General features: G+C 33.7%; 1 protein-coding gene across 49 annotated transcripts in view; it reads right to left on the bottom strand.

Moving 5' to 3' along the window:
* Positions 1-6056: 6056 nt before the first annotated feature.
* Positions 6057-22395, bottom strand: part of LOC127441315 (receptor-type tyrosine-protein phosphatase delta-like) — a 157078-nt gene continuing 140739 nt past the window's right edge. For all 49 annotated transcript variants that reach the window (XM_051698611.1, XM_051698700.1, XM_051698630.1 and 46 more), the window contains 3 exons: positions 11221-11375; positions 10877-11012; positions 6057-8236 (listed from right to left, as the gene is read on the bottom strand). In XM_051698611.1, coding sequence (XP_051554571.1) covers positions 8168-8236; positions 10877-11012; positions 11221-11375 — 360 coding nt within the window. In that variant the 3' untranslated portion in view covers positions 6057-8167. The remainder of the gene's footprint in view (positions 8237-10876; positions 11013-11220; positions 11376-22395) is intronic.

The following is a 22395-nucleotide window of genomic DNA, read 5'->3' as shown; positions in this document are numbered from 1 at the left end:
GATAGTGTCCATAAACAAAATGACAAATGAAAAGCACATTTTCTGAAGCAACCACTTTATTTTGTGTCGCTTCTATGGCACTCTTATCTCACGTGTCATCTAGCATGCGTGACTGGGCTGGAACTACGGTCTTCCGCGTCTGTACAATACAACACAGGTGAGCTACCACGCAAGCTAATCACACTGGAATTAGTGTGTAAATGAAGGTGGTTCTGTAATATAAGTGTTAAAATGTATCGTTTTTCAAATGATGCATTTAAGTACAATTTTTAGGTTATCGTAGCACAGGAGTGTGTGAGAAACAGTGTGAAAAATAAGTGTTTATAAAGTCATGGTTAGGGTTAGGGTTTGGAGGTTAGGTGAAGGCATATTAATATTTATATGAATAGATTAAAATCTTTTAATTTGCACAGGCAGCATAAGAATCCAAGAAACTCATAAATGTTGACCTTTTACCTTGTATATGACTTTCTTATTAAAAAAAAGTGTTTTTTATACTCAAATGTTTTAAAACCATAGATAACTTTTTCTTAAACCCATTTTCCCTAGTTTTAACCCAAGTCGCCCACACCATAGAAGGCTTTCCTAGTCATTGTTCCCCCTCGGTCTTCAAGATGCCCATGTTCCAAAATTGTGTTAGATGGAGAGTGTAGGCCATTTAAAGCCCTAAAAAGAAACCCCCCGGTCAGCCTGCCCACCTCGCGTAACACCCTAGGTGGTCCTTCAGTATGTAACCCTTCACCACTGATGGTATAGCATGGGCCAGAGGTTCTCCAACACACTACACCCAACAAATCTGGACCTCCCAATTAGGGTTAGATTTAGGTTTAGGGTTTAGGTTGGACTTATGTTTAAAATCAGAGTTAAAATTAGGGTTAGGTTTAGATTTGGAGTTAGGGTTAATCTTCAATTTCGATTAAAAATGTATGATTTGGATTAGGTTTAAATTTAAGGTTAGATTTGAACTTGGAAAAAGGATTAATCCCTTTAGGAATCAGTGTATCCAAATGGGAATTTAATTAGAATGAGGACTAAATATGTTTCAATAGGTCCAAGTATTTAAATTATAAATTAATTGTGAGGTTAAAATCAGACTTACATTTTGAAGTTTGAAATACAGAATGAGTTTTAAGTGTCTAATGTTGTATAGTGCCAATATCAAGAGCCCATATAAAAAAGAGGGCTTAGAGGTTAGTGTTGGGGTTAGAGGTTCATAGGTACTTCAAAGGAAATATGATAGTCCCATGGCAAGTAGTGAACCCCCTCCATTCTGTTTCCCTTTGTATCTGTGTTCTGTAATGTCCCTTTTCTTTCATTATTTCATTCTGTGTTTGTCTGCGTTTGTGTAATGGGTCCATCACAGCGTGTCACGGCAGAATATAGCTGCCATAGATGTGCAGCAGCAGGACAAAGAAACGCTTTCTAGACGACACGGCTGTCTGTGGCATTTCCGCACCGCTCCGTTGCCTCAGGTACGACATCGCCCCGAGATGAAAATGGAATTCGCCTCAGTCTTCCTGGCCCAGGAGTCATCCGTCCGCCGCAGTCTATCAATTTCACAGCGCCACAAAACAGCTCTCCGGGCGCCGGCAGCCGCACTGCCTGACTGACAGACGCTTAACGAGCTGGAGCTGCAGATTTTCTGTGGAGAATTTATAAATGTAGAAAAACAACACTTCCGAGGGCTTGTGTGAGGAATGAAATTGGTTGTTCGTGGATTTTGGACTTGCTCCTCTCCATTGTAAAAGAAACATTATTTAAAACAGCTGGTTTTGCTTCAGGAGGAAGATTTCACAGTGGGCGACCCAACACAGTACTGAAATTATCATACAAAAGTAACAAAAATGTCCTTGTTTGAAGCTCATGAAATCACAATCTATCACATGTCATTGGTGAATCACATTACAGGGTTTTATTTGTGGTGTTTGTTAGGTCAAGCATCACTATTACTATTGCACAACAAACGCCTGACCCCAAATATTACACTTCAGTGTGTATCTGGTCCCATTTGTGCTCCAGACATGAATTATACCTTAAATCATGTGTCTTGTTGTGGTGAGGTGTGCTGCTGCTTTACTAAGAGATCACACGTACCATTTTCACCTGAAAAACCCAATAGACTTACATTGAATGAGGGACTCCAGTCATTTCTAGAGAGCAGAATATTACAGAGACTTGAAGGTGAAGCTCTTTTGACTTGAGCCAGTAGAAACCACCTAGCAACCACCCAGAATACCCTAGAAACCACAATGTAATGCACAAACAACCACTTAGGCAACCCCATAGCAACACACTATCAACCACATAGCAACTACAGTAGACAACCACAATATCACACACACACACTCACACACGTTCGCGCACACACACACACACACACACACACACGCACACACGCACGCACGCACGCACACGCACACACTCACACACGTACACACACACACACACACACGCACACACACACACACGCACACACACACACACTCACACACGTACACACACGTACACACACACACACACACGCACGCACACACACACACACACACACACACTCACACACTCACACACGTACACACTCACACACACACACACACACACACACACACATACACACACACACACACACACACACACACACACACACACACGTACACACGTACACACTCACACACACACACACAGTCCAGAGATGTTTTCTCATCACTACACCAAACGGAAGTGGAAAGGGGTTGCGGAGTCCTCGTTGGTGCAGATTCTGCAGCCAGTAATGCTGAGTTGTAACATCTGTTTGCATTATCATGGAAGTGGTCATGGGTCTGCAGGGACACGGGGAAGATCTTACTGGCGCTCACTTTCTGCTGCTCTGGCGATTTATTTTGATTAGGCTGATGAAAGTGTTCGCCGTTGCCAGCCCGGAATAATCGACACGGCGTGCCCGGAGGTCAAAAGCAAACGCTGCTGGATTTATTCACGGCTCCGCTGCTCAACAGATTTCCACTGGATTATTACCAAACGCTTCAACAACGTAACATGACGATCAATAACAGAACAGACTGATCTGGCACTTCAGAAGGATGAGTTAACATCAGGCCACAGAAATCCAATATTCTGTGCTCATCATTTAAAGGAATAGTTCACCCAAGATCCTCACTTACTCATGTTGTTACAAACTTGTATGGCTTTTTCTTTCTCCATGTAATGAAAGAGAAATAGTATTGCAGTGTATTCCAAGTGTCATATGATAGCTTTGTTAGAGGAACAGACCCACATTTAAGCAGTTATTCAATGAAAATCTTTCCCTTCACAATAATTCTTAAATCAAATATGGCACAGTTGTCTTCAGTGATGTTTGTTTACGAGACACGATTGGTGACAGATGGTGTAGATGCATTTTTATAGTCCATACAACTTTTGTAGTCCATTTCGAAGTACAGTTAGTTTGAGGGGAAGATTTTCAGTGAATATCGACTTTTAGGATACTTTTATGGTACTTTTTGTCAATTTGGAGCTTGAAAGTTCCCGTCCCCATTCACTTTTATTATATGGAAAAGAGCAACCAGTACATTCTTCAAACATTCTCTTTTCAGGTTTGGAACAGCTCATATGAGGGCTAAATCTGATGGCAGAATTTACATTTTTGGTTGAGTGAAACCCTACGAGGTCTGTTTTGTTGAACAACCTGAAAGAGAGCAGGAAGAGACTTTTAAACACTGAATTGAGGACGGGCTCGTACAGATTTTGGCACATGGGACAGTCATTAACCTTCAGTCCAGTTACCGGTGTGGTGTCCCTTACCTCGTTCTCACTCGCACTCCATTTTCTCTTTCAATTCTCGTAATCTTTCCTCTTTCAGCAGCTGGTCCTCTCTGTAACTCACTTTGCTCATCCAGACTCCTGCTTCTGTTCCGTTCATTGTTTGGTGTATGTACTCATGTGACAGACGGGCATCTTTGACTGTTGCATTTGTTTTGTTTTTTCAGAATCTCACATATTCATTATGCCCGTTACAAAAGAAAAAGAAAAAATAGTTTTGGAGGGTTTAAAGGCAGAAATGTCCTGTTAAAACTGTATTATTTAAGCAGTAAAGTTGTTTAAATTGTCATTTTTACGGTCTTTTTAGGGTACAATGTTACGTTGTCATGGCAATGAAGTTGTAAAGTTGTCTATAAGTTTCCACAGATGCGGTTAGTAATTGATTTTATGACAGTAAAATCATGTTAACACACATATTATGTCTTGTGTCTATACTTTTGAAACAGTATTTTAATGTTTACAGATTATTGACTCCATTGACATCCATTGTAAGTGTCTCACTGAACACACATTTGTGCTTTTTTTTTTAAAGAAAATGATTCATTTTTGTGGTAATCAACATTATGTCACAAATGCTGTTAATTGAGCTCAACTTGTACTGAACCTGAAATATTATTTTATTAAAAAATGTAAAAAATACCGCCTCTTTTTACATGTTTGTGTATATTTGGTAAGGAATTTTGAAACATTCTGAGTGAAATGTTTTGTAATTAAATCATGCAATTATTGTGTTAAATCATCACTTTTGTTTGAAAAAAAAAAAAAAAAAAAGATCACTCTTTGAATTTTCCATTACAAAATTCGAGAGTTCTGGCAAATTTCCGAAAATTTGCAAGTTCGCCACTCATTTAGTGAGCTTTGCGACAAACTCCTCATTGTTGTCAAAGATTTTCTGGAGGTTCACCACTACCAGTGAAGAGCTACAAACTTCTGGCAAACATTTGCCGCATATCACAAGCTCATTTGCATGTGGAAATAATGAGTGGCAAATCTGCAGCAAGTTTGCCAGGACTCTCGATATTTTGTAAGTGTTTTGCTGTGTTAGAATATTAAATATCTGTGAGTACATTTGACTGGCATGGCACCATTACACTGACAAAAATGATTATGTGGTGAAGTAACTACAGCAGAAAAGATGAAGTACTTTCTACTTTGAATAAGTGAGTAAAAGCATGCACTTAATATTATTAAGTAAATTCTACGTGTTCTAATAAAATATTAAATGTTCTACTACTATGTTGATTCAAATTGTACTAATTTTATTTAAGTACTATGTACATCAGATTTGTAAGTAAAAGTTACTGTATTAACTGAAATCTTTAGGTTACATTTACTCACTAACTTTAATCAATATTATTAATACATACTTAGAAAAACTGTGAAACATGCAAAATAAAAATGTAATCTTAGTCGTATCCAACTAGATATTTTTTCCAGTGATTTCAACCCCGTTACAGTAAGACTGAAATTCATATAATTAAAATGTGTATATATAACTGAGTAAATTCTGGTAGTATCACACAGTGTCGGTGTGCTGATTATATATATATATATATATATATATATATATTTATATATTAATGTATATGTATAATATTGGTAACCCATGACATTTCTCTTTCAAAACATGTCAACACTATTCAGGGAGTTGAATGTTTGGCTAATAACGATATTAAGTATCAATCAACAATTCATCACACAACATTAGCGTTAATATTTCTGTGCTTTGTGCCAAGAAAAAAATGTAATAAAATCTGTCAAAATCATTCAGATTTTTCCCGTAACAGAGCTGAACTATTGTTGATTATCCAAGATCAGATGAGGGGGGAAAAAGACGCGTTTGTGCATAACACTTACGTTTTTTAATAGAATTCATTTATAACAAATGGAACTTGTGTCAGCAAAGTACAGAAGGACGGCTTCTCGTACAGACGTGTCTTTTCACCAATGTCATCTAAGTAAGAAAATAAAAAGCACTCCATTCATTCAGAGGAAACTAAATCAAATCAAATGAAAAAACAGTTTACATTTACAACTAATCAGAGGTAATTTTATGATCCTTTTTTAACAAGCCATTTTTCTTTACAATTGAATTGAATTGGTTAATTTCAGTCTATGCATTCAGATGTGAGTTACAGGGAGCTGAAAAACACCACATTTACATTTGTGACGCTTCAACTGGCTGAAGAACCTGCTAAAGACGCTCTTCATCAACTCATTCTTTTTTTTTCTTCTGTATTACTTGGGCAGTCTCTTTTCTGTGTTATTTACATACACACAAAGTTTGAAGGAGATTCGTACAGTCAGGTTCAAGTAAAATCTGTAATGGGGTGCGAAATCAGTAGGGCAGTGCATAGAGATAAAGAGATACAAAGTGCAATTCTTCCTACTCGCCCCCAATGCTGTTTGACTCATGCATATTCAAATTAGATCCAGAACGCAAAGAAAACCGATGCGGAGCAGCTCGAAGCGCTGGACACTAGATGGCGCTGACAGTAGCTACGTAACACCATCAGCTTCTTGTTGCTCGACATTGTGAGAGCATGAAAACATTTCAAGTAAAAGAATTAAAAACATCGTAAAAGTGATTTCAGACTGATAATAAAACAATCTTCGAAACAAGAAAGGGGGAAAATAAAGCGTCTGGAATGCACATCCACAAAGCCCATGAAAAGTGTCTCAAATATCGGTTAAAATATTCACAACATCTAGAGCTTTGCTGGATTTTCAGAATTACGTCCAAAGAACTTCGTTATATTAACTATATGTTTATTGTGATTATTTGTTATGCACTGAAACCACAGTTTCTCACACCGAAAATTGAAATTCTATATTTGCGAAACTGATGAGAAGTCCGATGCTAAAGCTAGTTTTTTTTTATTTTTTTTTTATTATTATTAGCGACACGTGCCATATTGGAAATCAAATGTCATTTCAATGAATGATTACAAAAATAAATGGTTTAACAGTATCGGGCCTTGAACACTTTTATTTCACTCGTTTTGCCGTTACCCTTAACCTTTTTTTCTTTTATATCTGAGTCACATAAGGCCACAGAACTTAAAACATGAATGATGGAATTACGTATTTGCATATATAATTTCATATAATAGAAATTGGTACACGAGGGAAATCAATTGATAAATCGTACACGGCCTACTGAACTGGTACATGAATATCGTACAAAAGAACAGGCATAAATATAAGGCACTCTAAATGCAAAAGAATGAAAACACGCACTGTCGGAACGTGACGTCTTTGTACCTGCTCCCTAACGGATGGACCACAATGACCTTTGACCCATGAACTGAATCGATGGCGATCGTACCCCTCGGCCAGAAACCATCTATTTATTGCACAAGAAAAGATGCGTTGAACTCGAGTCTGTATTTGTCCGTCATTCTGATGTGCATTCCAGCGGAAAACTTCTCTCAACCATCATTTTCATATATTATCCATTTATATATCTATATATATCTATATATCCTCACATATTAATCATGTTTCATGAATATACATTTTAACGTTACATAAATGAAGACATCATCTCTGTTAAACTTTCTCTGCTCATGGAAGAACTTCGATATCTTCGAACCTTTATACTCTGCCCCCCCTCCCATGATTTAGTGTGTGTGTGTGTGTGTGTGTGTGTGTGTGCAAACAGAATGGCAAAAAAAAATAATAAAGAGCGTGTAGGAAGGACGTCTACGGCTTGAAAAAAAATACAATAAAATAAACATGGTAAAAAGTATATATAAAAAAAAAAAACATGGGTCACACATAAAAAATAAAATAAAAAGTGTTATCTGTGTTAATCTAACGATCAGCGTGTTGTAATTATTACTTTTCGTTGTGTCCGTTTGTTTCGTTTTCTTCTCTGATTATGATGATGAAGTCTCCTCTCGCTGTCAGTGAAATTTCTCCTCGTACTGATTGTGGAACATCATCAACAACAACAAAAATCCCTCTTTACAACGTGTATTGAGCTCCCCGTGTCACAACATGTGTGTTCGTTCACTCCAGAATGTTCGTTTTCATGAATCCTCGAAGCAAGCGATTATTCCACACGATGCTTCAACAGTCTAGATTCACCTGTCAGAAACGATGATTATTACTATTATTTCTTTAATTAATTTGAAATCAGATCGGGTTCATTTTTCTTGGTCCAGCTGGAGAGTTGTATTTTTGCGTTATTGTGGTTTGTAAGTATTTCTAGTTTTACGTTGCACATCCAACAAGTAATCGAGTTGTGGACGAAGAGTTGAAGTTCTTTTCACAAGCAGGTAATTATGGCTCAGAAGAATTAAATGACCTCTGGATGTCCGATGGCCGTTTCGTCTCCCTGACGACGGTCTTATGTTGCATAGTGGTCGAAGCTCCCGAGATACTCCAACCCTGCCCGGTAACAGAACTGGTACTGATCCTGCAAGAGAGAGAGACAGACAGACAGACGGACAGACGGGTCATTAGTGCATCAATTCTATTAGAGAAATCTCTTTGTGTGTGTGTGTGTGTGTGTGTGTGTGTGTAAATAAATTGCATTGTGGCATTTTGAGCAAACTGAACACGTTTCAAACAATGTTGTGCACATTCAGAAAGATAACACACTTTTGACTGTTTACAACGCTGACAATAAAAGCTTTGTGCTCAAGTTTGAGAAACTTTAAGATTCTACTTAGAAAATGAATTATTGATACTGATATTTCTAATATCCACTTTTCAGTTTTCATTTGTTTACAATTCAAAATCATGGTAACAGGTTTGACAAAAATTACAAAACATATGATAAATTGATTCAAAAAAGATTTTTTATTATTATTATTATTATTTCAGAAAAAGTTAATTTCTTTAAAAAGGGGGAAATTTGATGCTAACAAGGTAGATGCATAACCTAAATACATAATATGTCTAAAATCGGAAAAAATAAAGAAATAAAGATGTAATGCTTGCGTCAATTTTCATATAGTTTGTTTTCAGAGAAAAAATTACATACATTTTATAGATAATTGTTGATGTGATACGTACTGTATATTACAATTAAAATATCTAATACTTTCATCTCTCTCTCTATATATATTATTATTATTTAGAAAAAAATCGAATATCTTTTCATCAAAATGTTTATTTTTTATATATGAAAATTATTTAAATATTAATCTATTAAACAATTTATACATTTTAATTTCAAAGCTGAAGTGTGTAACTTTTTCAGTGTTATAATACTTTTATAGTTTATGCAGTACAGAGCACTGACTCAATGCGATACTTGTGCACTGTCTAATTGACACAAGATTTCAACTGCTCACACACGAATTTGACATATTTGGAAAATGCACAATTTCATTAAAATCGTGATCGGTCTTAGTATGACTATTAAACCTCAAAAGGATGTGATATAATTAAATAAATATACTGTCTACATGTGCTGCATGCTTTAAAGTGAATGTGTAAAGCTGATCTTATAATAGCTTAACATGCAAAGACAACAATAAGTAAGCCATTCGTAGGTTCATGTTTCAGAAAACTGTAAACACTGTGTCTCTGTGGAGCTATAAAAATTGTAGTTTTGAGTGACCCGTCCAGCCCGACACAACAACACTGACTCAACCAATGGCGTGAGGTGACGGGACTATCTGATTTGTTCGACCAATAGCAAACAGGGGGTGTCTATGATGTTTTGAAAACAATGTTTATTTTTGCAATTCTGTTCTGTGCCAGAAAAATTATACACTTCAGCTTAAATAAATATTTATATAGTTATCTTTTTTTTTTTTTTTGATGTTATATTTATATTAAAATTATATATATATATATACACACACACAGTACTGTGCAGAAGTCTTGGGTACATCAGATGTTTCACAAAAACATTTGTCTTCAGATGGTTATTTATATCTTCAGCTTTAGTGTGTCAGTAGGAAATATAAATGTTTGACTCACAAACATTACTTTTTGCAAATAGAAAGATTAGAATAGAAGAACATGGAGCCCTGCAACAGATGTCATGGCCCCCACTGAACATCGTGTCAGTCTGAGATTACATAAAGAGACAGAAACAATTGAGACAGACTAAATAGATAGAAGAACTGTGGAGAATTCTCCAAGAAGCTTGAAACATCCTATCTGCCAACAACCAAGAAAAACTGTGTCCAGGTGTACCTAGGAGAATTGGTGCTGTTTTAAAGGCAAAGGTGGTCACACCGAATATTGATTTAGCTTTTTTATGTTTACTGGACTTTGTGTGACATTAAATGATCAATGAAAACTATTTATGGCATTATTTTTGAAGACATCCTCACTATGCAACATTTTCACAAGTGCCTAAAACTGTTGCACAGTACTGTGTATTTTAAAATATATGCATATTTTATATTGATCTTTAAATATGTTTTTATAGATATCTCTGGATTTGTGCTCCTCATCTCCATAGCAACACACAAACCTGCAGCCGTGTAGAGCTGCGTGTATGTCGAACATCACTGCTTTTGTGTCGCACGTCTGGTGAAAAGGCGAGACTGTGTTCGGCGGAGCGTAAGACTCGAGCCTTATCACCTCGCCGTCTGCATTGTAATAATAATAATAATTCAAAGTATACAACAAAATAATTCCCCCCTACTGACGCACGAGAAAGGGCCATTCTGTGGATTAGCCGTGAAATTGCTTATCTGAACCAGTTTGCATGGTAACCTGACGGGTTTGTCCTAAATGAGAGTGAAATTTTGTGTGCCGTGCAAAGCCGTGTGTCCGGTGCATTTGTTTATCGTTAGCGGCACGTGCATGCATGTTCATTCATTAAAGACCTGACGTATTATTCACAGGCTCAAAATTATTAAAGACAGATTCTTGCTTTTTCAAGTCATCCAACTGACCCAAACAATATTCACTGGCACTTTCCATGAACAGGGTAAAAAAAAATGAAATGCTCTTTTTGGCTATTGAACAGGTAATTAACCATGGCAGCTATAATTAGTCGCTTCACTTGATATTATAGTTCAAAGTCACTGTATGTTCAACGGTACTCTTTGTTGCCGTAGCGTGATTTAAGTGTGAAAGCGTTCCTTACTTCGGTCTGCACCATGGCTGGCCGCTGTGTCCGTAACATCTTGACCGTCTGGAAGATGTCCACCACACCTTCATATCTCATCCTCTCCAGAACAATACTCAGTGTGATGAAGACTCCGGTCCGGCCCACACCAGCACTGCCGAGACAGAGACAAATCCACCATATTTCATCACTTAATAGCAAACAAACTAAAGTAGGTAAGCTTGACTAACACACAACCCATTTCTTCAGAGCTGTGTCCATGAAATAGTGGTTTCTTATTCATTTTGGATGTCTTATTCCTCTGATCACCTTTGACTGGACTGACAAATCATCTTTGGATTTGTTCTGTTTGTTGTTCTTACCTGCAGTGGACCGAGATGGGTCCGTCCTGACCAAACTGCTCTTTTGTTTTGTGCACTTGGCCAATGAAGTCAATGAAGCCCTCCCCTGATTTAGGCACGCCCTGTTCCGGCCAGTCCGTGAACTGAAACTGCCTGACGGTTCGTGACTGTCCGTCCTGAGAGCAGAGAAAGAGAGAATCAACAACACGAACGACACTCCAGAGCTGCCATTACAGTCACGGCAGATGTCTGTGTGTTTTTATTTCTTTATTGGCTTTTTTAAGGAAAGTGGAGTACTGACAGGATCGGTATTCACACCCGAGCACTGACTATGTTGTACATGACATCATAAACTAGGTCCCAAAGCCAAGGAAAAAACACAATATTTGAAAACACCTCACAATAAAATTAAAGATATGAAAATTAATTCGTTCTTGTTTTCCAGAAGAAATATTTAAACATTCTTTATACAAGACACATTTATTTGACAGGTAAAATTGCACAAGATATTTTGTCTTGTTTTCAGAGAAATCTAAATGTAACTAAGGTTTATGCCTATAAAAAGAAAAACTATTTTCCAATGGGGAAAGAAAAATCCACTCAATTCAAAGGGAAAACGAGTTGATTTTCTTACCCCATTGGCAGATTTTTTTTCAAACATAAAGTTTACTAGATTTTGTTAGATTTCTCTGAAAACAAGACTTAATATCTCATGCCAACTTTCTTAACAATTATATATATATATATACACAGCATATACAACAATCAGCCACAACATTAAAAGCACCTGTCTAATGTTGTGTATGTCCCCCTCGTGCCGCCAAAACAGCGCCACCCCGCATCTCAGAATAACATTCAGAGATGATATTCTTCTCACCACAATTGTACAGTGCATCCGGAAAGTATTCACAGCGCTTCACTTTTTCCACATTTTGTTATGTTACAGCCTTATTCCAAAATGGATTAAATTCATTATTTTCCTCAAAATTCTACAAACAATACCCCATAATGACAACATGAAAGAAGTTTGTTTGAAATCTTTGCAAATGTATTAAAAAATAAAAAAAATAAAAAAAATCACATGTACATAAGTATTCACAGCCTTTGCTCAATACTTTGTTGAAGCACCTTTGGCACCAATTACAGCCTCAAGTCTTTTTGAGTATGATGCTACAAGCTTGGCACACCTATTTTTGCGCAGTTTCTCCCATTCTTCTTTGCAGAACCTCTCAAGCTCCATCAGGTTGGATGGGGAGCGTTGGTGCACAGCCATTTTCAGATCTCTCCAGAGATGTTCAATCGGGTTCAAGTCTGGGCTCTGGCTGTGCCACTCAAGGACATTCACAGAGTTGTCCCGGAGCCACTCCTTTGTTATCTTGGCTGTGTGCTTAGGGTCGTTGTCCTGTTGGAAGATGAACCTTCGCCCCAGTCTACGGTCCAGAGTGCTCTGGAGCAGGTTTTCATCAAGGATGTCTCTGTACATTGCTGCATTCATCTTTCCCTCGATCCTGACTAGTCTCCCAGTTCCTGCCACTGAAAAACATCCCCACAGCATGATGCTGCCACCACCATGCTTCACTGTAGGGATGGAATTGGCCAGGTGATGAGCAGTGCCTGGTTTCCTCCAGGCATGACGCTTGCCATTCAGGCCAAAGAGTTCAATCTTTGTTTCTCATGGTCTGAGAGTCCTTCAGGTGCCTTTTGGCAAACTCCAGGCGGGCTGTCATGTGCCTTTTACTGAGGAGTGGCTTCCGTCTGTCCACTCTACCATACAGGCCTGATTGGTGGAGTGCTGCAGAGATGGTTGTTCTTCTGGAAGGTTCTCCTCTCTCCAGAGACAAATGCTGGCGCTCTGTCAGAGTGACCATCGGGTTCTTGGTCACCTCCCTGACTAAGGCCCTTCTCCACCGATCGCTCAGTTTGGCCATGCGGCCAGCTCTAGGAAGAGTCCTGGTGGTTCCAAACTTCTTCCATTTATGGATGATGGAGGCCACTGTGCTCATTGGGACCTTCAATGCTGCAGAAATTTTTCTGTACCCTTCCCCAGATCTGTGCCTCGATACAATCCTGTCTCGGAGGTCTACAGACAATTCCTTGGTCTTCATGGCTTGGTTTGTGCTCTGACATGCACTGTTAACTGTGGGACAGCTAGACAGGTGTGTGCCTTTCCAAATCATGTCCAATCAACTGAATTTACACAGGTGGACTCCAATCAAGTTGTAGAAACATCTCAAGGATGATCAGTGGAAACAGGATGCACCTGAGCTCAATTTTGAGTGTCATGGCAAAGGCTGTGAATACTTATGTACATGTGATTTTTTTCGTTTTTTATTTTAATACATTCGCAAAGATTTCAAACAAACTTCTTTCATGTTGTCATTATGGGGTATTGTTTGTAGAATTTTGAGGAAAATAATTAATTTAATCAATTTTGGAATAAGGCTGTAACATAACAAAATGTGGAAAAAGTGAAGCGCTGTGAATACTTTCCGGATGCACTGTACAGAGTGGTTATCTGAGTTACCGTAGACTTTGTCAGTTCAAAGCAGTCTGGCCATTCTCTGTTGACCTCTCTCATCAACAAGGCATTTCCATCCACAGAACTGCCGCTCACTGGGTGTTTTTTGTTTTTGGCACCATTCGGAGTAAATTCTAGAGACTGTTGTGTGTGAAAATCCCAGGAGATCAGCAGTTACAGAAATACTCAAACCAGCCCATCTGGCACCAACAATCATCCATGTGATTATCTAATCAGCCAATTGTGTGGCAGCAGTGCATAAAATCATGCAGATACGGGTCAGGAGCTTCAGTTAATGTTCACATCAACTATCAGAATGGAGAAAAATATGATCTCAGTAATTTTGACCATGGCATGATTGCTGTTTTGGTGGCACGAGGGGGACCTACACAATATTAGGCAGGTGGTTTTAATGTTGTGGCTGATCGGTGTGTATATATATATATATATATATATATATATATATATATATATATATAAAAGTATATTTAGATATTTTTCCTGAAAAAAATAAAAAAAAATTACAGTGCAGAAAAAATATCTAAGCATAAATTAACTTGAAAAGCAAAACAGAGTGAGACTTACCTTCAAAGAAATATCTAAAATCAATCATTTTTTTTCTTACCAAATTAGTTAAATTATTTTTAAGCTTGTTTTTAAGCATTAAAAACCTCACTATTTATTTTTAGATTTTTGCCTAAAGAAGGAAAAAAGATGCCAAGGGGGTGAGAAAAAAAAACAACTTAATATGCTATATTTTGATTCTCAAGTAAATGCATCTTATATTAAGATTGTTTTGTTATTTGTATTTTATTTTGATTTATTTTATTCTGTTTGCAGTGGACTGAACTGGCACCTCCCTCCCAACAAAATATATACATTATTAAATATTAATTTTACACCCAAACAGTCAAACATTTTGACAAATGTACTAATTTTTTACTAATTTTAAATTTTATTATTTTCCACATTTTGGTCATAAAAAATATGGGATTTAAGTGGTGACCAAAAATGTAATAAATAAATAAAATAATAATATTTTAAAATATTAATTTAGATTTTATAAAGGTATATCAAATGTTTTGTAAAGTACACCCTTCACAATCCACTCCAACTCATCTATAAAAAAATATAAAACACTTAATAAAATTTTTATTTGTAAACTTTTACTTCAAAGTTTATGTAAAGAAATTCATAACAACACACACTTTATACTTACAAAACTAATTGCCGGCATTGAAGCCATGATACATGTGCTGAAAACATGGTATTTTTATGATGATTTTAGTAATTGTTTGTTCATGTGATGTGAAGATTTGTGTATCGCCTACAGCTCAGATATCTGTGTGTCATTTCTGTATGTTCTATAAACCACATACTGCAGTAAGCAAAGCTTTATTTTATATTGCTCCTTTTAAAACAGTACTGTACTACTGAGAGTAAGAGGGAGAGTCAGACAGGGAGAGAGAGAGACAGCACTACAAAAAACTGTTTATCAGTATAAATGCTTTGATGGAATTAAACCCCAGTGAACACAGACAGACCGAATGAGCTTTACGTCTTTAAACGTTGACAGACTGAATCACCCTTTACAAAATATTCACTATAATGCAGAACTATGTCAACACAAACAGCAGCTCAGTTTTCTTTCTGGTGGTGTGCTGATGGACTGACAAGTGCTGGGGGAAAAATCGATTCTGTAACAATTCACAATTCTTGAGCCAAACGGTTTTAAAATCATCTGCCTGATGAAAAATCGATTTTTTTATTTAATAAAAAAATACATGTTTATCTTAATGCTACAATGATACATACGAAGTTACATTTGTGCAGAGTTCCACATTAACAGGTTTTCTCTCTGAGAAGTTTTGTCTCTTTAATTCTTAGCGTTTAGTCCTTTAATGCTACAGCCATCAAAGCGCCATTTGTTCACTGTCGGACGTCAAAATCCTCTGCTGTGATCAATGTTCATGTTATTATGCATAATCCTAAAGTTTATTTGAGAGATGTTGTGGAGAGCATTAGTCAGAAGTCATTCTGCAGATTCTGTCTGACACTGCTTTAATAAATAGTTGAGCTGTAAAAAGGCTTATCAAACTGTTGGATAGCGTAAACTACATGTCCCGCCCCCGCAATAATCTAACAGCCAGAGTATTCAAGCACAGTGGCGGGTACTTTTGCACATTTACCCGCCACTGTCAACAAGAAACGCCGCTAGACACAAAGATGCGTGCTTGAGGAAACACAACTGATTATATTTTGAAGAACAGACGAAAGAAATGCTGGCAATGCATGTCTGATTTGCTTTTTTGTTCAGAAGTTCAAGTAAGAAAAAGTAAGAAGTTTTAAGAAGTTTTTAAATCAAAACATCAAATCACAATACTTACACAATCACAATATCGCAATACGCTAGGAAATATCGTTGTAATATTAAATCGGGAAGTCTGAGGCAATTCTCAGCCCTATAATTCAAGGATGTTGAATTCACTAGAAACAATCATTTACCTGAAGCATTTGTCTTGTTTTCCACACTGTAAAAACTGTCCATAATTTTAACGGTAAAAGACTGTAAAAATGCTACAGTAAAAAAAATGTAATTGGTTAACGACTAGTTATCATAAAATATACTTTAATCAATTGAAATATATTTAAAAAGACAATACATGTAGTTTTACAGTAAAATGTTGTAAACATTTTTGTAAAACGCGTTACCCTGATGGTGTTTAGTGTTTGTGAGAGTGGCTCTGAGCACTGTCTCGACGTGTTTACTGCATTATTTTAATTTCACACGCGTTACCCTGATGGTGTTTAGTGTTTGTGCGAGTGACGCTGAGCACTGTCTCGACGTGTTTACTACGTTATTTTAATTTCACACGCGTTACCCTGATGGTGTTTAGTGTTTGTGAGAGTGGCTCTGAGCACTGTCTCGACGTGTTTACTGCATTATTTTAATTTCACACGCGTTACCCTGATGGTGTTTAGTGTTTGTGAGAGTGGCTCTGAGCACTGTCTCGACGTGTTTACTGCGTTATTTTAATTTCACACGCGTTACCCTGATGGTGTTTAGTGTTTGTGAGAGTGGCTCTGAGCACTGTCTCGACGTGTTTACTGCGTTATTTTAATTTCACACGCGTTACCCTGATGGTGTTTAGTGTTTGTGCGAGTGACGCTGAGCACTGTCTCGACGTGTTTACTGCGTTATTTTAATTTCACACGCGTTACCCTGATGGTGTTTAGTGTTTGTGCGAGTGACGCTGAGCACTGTCTCGACGTGTTTACTGCGTTATTTTAATTTCACACGCGTTAGCCTGATGGTGTTTAGTGTTTGTGCGAGTGACGCTGAGCACTGTCTCGACGTGTTTACTGCATTATTTTAATTTCACACGCGTTACCCTGATGGTGTTTAGTGTTTGTGCAAGTGACGCTGAGCACTGTCTCGATGTGTTTACTGCGTTATTTTAATTTCACACGCGTTACCCTGATGGTGTTTAGTGTTTGTGCGAGTGACGCTGAGCACTGTCTCGAAGTGTTTACTGCGTTATTTTAATTTCACACGCGTTACCCTGATGGTGTTTAGTGTTTGTGCGAGTGACGCTGAGCACTGTCTCGACGTGTTTACTGCGTTATTTTAATTTCACACGCGTTACCCTGATGGTGTTTAGTGTTTGTGCGAGTGACGCTGAGCACTGTCTCGACGTGTTTACTGCGTTATTTTAATTTCACACGCGTTAGCCTGATGGTGTTTAGTGTTTGTGCGAGTGACGCTGAGCACTGTCTCGACGTGTTTACTGCATTATTTTAATTTCACACGCGTTACCCTGATGGTGTTTAGTGTTTGTGCGAGTGACGCTGAGCACTGTCTCGACGTGTTTACTGCGTTATTTTAATTTCACACGCGTTACCTGATGGTGTTTAGTGTTTGTGCGAGTGACGCTGAGCACTGTCTCGACGTGTTTACTGCGTTATTTTAATTTCACACGCGTTACCCTGATGGTGTTTAGTGTTTGTGCGAGTGACGCTGAGCACTGTCTCGACGTGTTTACTGCGTTATTTTAATTTCACACGCGTTACCCTGATGGTGTTTAGTGTTTGTGCGAGTGACGCTGAGCACTGTCTCGACGTGTTTACTGCGTTATTTTAATTTCACACGCGTTACCCTGATGGTGTTTAGTGTTTGTGCGAGTGACGCTGAGCACTGTCTCGACGTGTTTACTGCGTTATTTTAATTTCACACGCGTTACCCTGATGGTGTTTAGTGTTTGTGCGTGTGACGCTGAGCACTGTCTCGACGTGTTTACTGCGTTATTTTAATTTCACACGTGTTACTCTGATGGTGTTTAGTGTTTGTGCGTGTGCCGCTGAGTGCTGTCTCTACATGTTTACTGTATTATTTTAATTTCACACGCGTTAACCTGATGGTGTTTAGTGTTTGTGCGAGTGACGCTGAGCGCTGTTTCTATATGTAGTATAGTTACTACAGTTGCTTACATTTTTACTGTATTTGTTACATAATTATTCTGGCAACCACAGCTGCCAGTTTTTTTTTTTTTTTTTTACAGTGCAGTAAAAATATCTATAAACAAGATACATTTACTTGGGAAGCAAGTAAGTATTTGTATCTTAAATATAGTTAAGCATTTTTAACTTAAATATAGATAAGTATTTTTATCTTAAATATAGATAAGTATTTGTATCTTAAATATAGATAAGTATTTTTATCTTACCTATAGTTAAGTATTTTTATCTTAAATATAGATAAGTATTTTTATCTTAAATATAGATTAGTATTTGTATCTTAACTATAGTTAAGTATTTGTATCTTAAATATAGTAAAGTATATGTATCTTAAATATAGTAAAGTATTTGTATCTTAAATATAGATAAGTATTTTTATCTTAACTATAGTTAATTATCTGTATCTTAAATATAGTAAAGTATTTGTATCTTAAATATCAGATAAGTATTTTTAACTTAACTATAGTTAATTATCTGTATCTTAAATATAGTTAAGTATTTGTATCTTAAATATAGATAAGTATTTTTATCTTAAATATAGATAAGTATTTTTATCTTAAATATAGATAAGTATTTGTATCTTAAATATAGATAAGTATTTGTATCTTAAATATAGATAAGAATTTTTATCTTAAATATAGTTAAGTATTTTTATCTTAAATACAGTTAAGCATTTGTATCTTAAATATAGATAAGTATTTGTATCTTAAATATAGATAAGTATTTGTATCTTAAATATAGTTAAGTATTTTCATCTTAAATATAGATAAGTATTTTTATCTTAAATATAGATTAGTATTTGTATCTTAACTATAGTTAAGTATTTTTATCTTAAATATAGTTAAGTATTTGTATATTAAATATAGTTAAGCATTTTGTCTTAAATATAGATAAGTATATGTATATTAAATTTAGTTAAGTATTTGTATCTTAAATATAGATTAGTATTTTTATCTTAACTACAGTTAAGTATTTGTATCTTAAATATAGATAAGTATTTTTATCTTAAATATAGATTAGTATTTGTATCTTAACTATAGTTAAGTATTTTTATCTTAAATATAGTTAAGTATTTGTATATTAAATATAGTTAAGCATTTTGTCTTAAATATAGATAAGTATTTTTATCTTAACTACAGTTAAGTATTTGTATCTTAAATATAGATAAGTATTTTTATCTTAACTACAGTTAAGTATTTTTATCTTAAATATAGATAAGTATTTGTATCTTAAATATAGATTAGTATTTGTATCTTAAATATAGTAAAGTATTTGTATATTAAATATAGTTAAGTATTTTTGTCTTAAATATAGATAAGTATTTTTATCTTAACTACAGTTAAGTATTTTTATCTTAAATATAGATAAGTATTTGTATCTTAAATTTAGATAAGTATTTGTATCTTAAATATAGATTAGTATTTGTATCTTAACTACAGTTAAGTATTTTTATCTTAAATACAGTTAAGTATTTGTATATTAAATATAGTTAAATATTTTTGTCTTAAATATAGATAAGTATTTTTATCTTAACTACAGTTAAGTATTTTTATCTTAAATATAGATAAGTATTTGTATCTTAAATTTAGATAAGTATTTGTATCTTAAATATAGATTAGTATTTGTATCTTAACTACAGTTAAGTATTTTTATCTTAAATAAGTAAGTAGTTGTATCTTAAATTTAGATAAGTATTTGTATCTTAAATATAGATTAGTATTTGTATATTAAATATAGTTAAGTATTTTTGTCTTAAATATAGATAAGTATTTTTATCTTAACTACAGTTAAGTATTTTTATCTTAACTATAGTTAAGTATTTGTATCTTAAATATAGTTAAGTATTTTTATCTTAAATATAGATAAGTATTTTTTATCTTAAATAGAGATTAGTATTTGTATCTTAACTATAGTTAAGTATTTTTTATCTTAAATAGAGATTAGTATTTGTATCTTAACTATAGTTAAGTATTTTTATCTTAAATATAGTTAAGTATTTTTGTCTTAAATATAGATAAGTATATGTATATTAAATATAGTTAAGTATTTGTATCTTAAATATAGATTAGTATTTTTATCTTAACTACAGTTAAGTATTTGTATCTTAAATATAGATAAGTATTTGTATCTTAACTATAGTTAAGTATTTTTATCTTAAATATAGATAAGTATTTTTATCTTAAATATAGATTAGTATTTTTATCTTAAATATAGATTAGTATTTTTATCTTAACTATAGTTAAGTATTTGTATCTTAAATACAGTTAAGTATTTGTATCTTAACTATAGTTAAGTATTTGTATATTAAATATAGTTAAGTATTTTTGTCTTAAATATAGATAAGTATTTTTATCTTAACTACAGTTAAGTATTTTTATCTTAAATATAGATAAGTATTTGTATCTTAAATATAGATAAGTATTTGTATCTTAACTATAGTTAAGTATTTTTAACTTAAATATAGATAAGTATTTTTATCTTAAATATAGATTAGTATTTTTATCTTAAAAATAGATTAGTATTTTTATCTTAACTATAGTTAAGTATTTGTATCTTAAATACAGTTAAGTATTTGTATCTTAACTATAGTTAAGTATTTGTATATTAAATATAGTTAAGTATTTTTGTCTTAAATATAGATAAGTATTTTTATCTTAACTACAGTTAAGTATTTTTATCTTAAATATAGATAAGTATTTGTATCTTAAATTTAGATAAGTATTTGTATCTTAAATATAGATTAGTATTTGTATCTTAACTACAGTTAAGTATTTTTATCTTAAATACAGTTAAGTATTTGTATATTAAATATAGTTAAATATTTTTGTCTTAAATATAGATAAGTATTTTTATCTTAACTACAGTTAAGTATTTTTATCTTAAATATAGATAAGTATTTGTATCTTAAATTTAGATAAGTATTTGTATCTTAAATATAGATTAGTATTTGTATCTTAACTACAGTTAAGTATTTTTATCTTAAATACAGTTAAGTATTTGTATATTAAATATAGTTAAATATTTTTGTCTTAAATATAGATAAGTATTTTTATCTTAACTACAGTTAAGTATTTTTATCTTAAATATAGATAAGTATTTGTATCTTAAATTTAGATAAGTATTTGTATCTTAAATATAGATTAGTATTTGTATCTTAAATATAGTTAAGTATTTGTATATTAAATATAGTTAAGTATTTTTGTCTTTAATATAGATAAGTATTTTTATCTTAACTACAGTTAAGTATTTTTATCTTAACTATAGTTAAGTATTTGTATCTTAAATATAGTTAAGTATTTTTATCTTAACTACAGTTAAGTATTTTTTATCTTAAATAGAGATTAGTATTTGTATCTTAACTATAGTTAAGTATTTTTGTCTTAAATATAGATAAGTATATGTATATTAAATATAGTTAAGTATTTGTATCTTAAATATAGATTAGTATTTTTATCTTAACTACAGTTAAGTATTTGTATCTTAAATATAGATAAGTATTTTTATCTTAAATTTACATAAGTATTTGTATCTTAAATATAGATAAGTATTTGTATCTTAACTATAGTTAAGTATTTTTATCTTAAATATAGATAAGTATTTTTATCTTAAATATAGATTAGTATTTTTATCTTAAATATAGATTAGTATTTTTATCTTAACTATAGTTAAGTATTTGTATCTTAAATACAGTTAAGTATTTGTATCTTAACTATAGTTAAGTATTTGTATATTAAATATAGTTAAGTATTTTTGTCTTAAATATAGATAAGTATTTTTATCTTAACTACAGTTAAGTATTTTTATCTTAAATATAGATAAGTATTTGTATCTTAAATTTAGATAAGTATTTGTATCTTAAATATAGATTAGTATTTGTATCTTAAATATAGTTAAGTATTTGTATATTAAATATAGTTAAGTATTTTTGTCTTAAATATAGATAAGTATTTTTATCTTAACTACAGTTAAGTATTTTTATCTTAAATATAGATAAGTATTTGTATCTTAAATTTAGATAAGTATTTGTATCTTAAATATAGATTAGTATTTGTATCTTAACTACAGTTAAGTATTTTTATCTTAAATACAGTTAAGTATTTGTATATTAAATATAGTTAAGCATTTTTGTCTTAAATATAGATAAGTATTTTTATCTTAACTAC

Source organism: Myxocyprinus asiaticus, chromosome 1, assembly GCF_019703515.2.
Source record: "Myxocyprinus asiaticus isolate MX2 ecotype Aquarium Trade chromosome 1, UBuf_Myxa_2, whole genome shotgun sequence".
NCBI classification, from domain to species: Eukaryota; Metazoa; Chordata; class Actinopteri; order Cypriniformes; family Catostomidae; genus Myxocyprinus; species Myxocyprinus asiaticus.
This window is presented reverse-complemented; position numbering and strand designations above follow the sequence as displayed.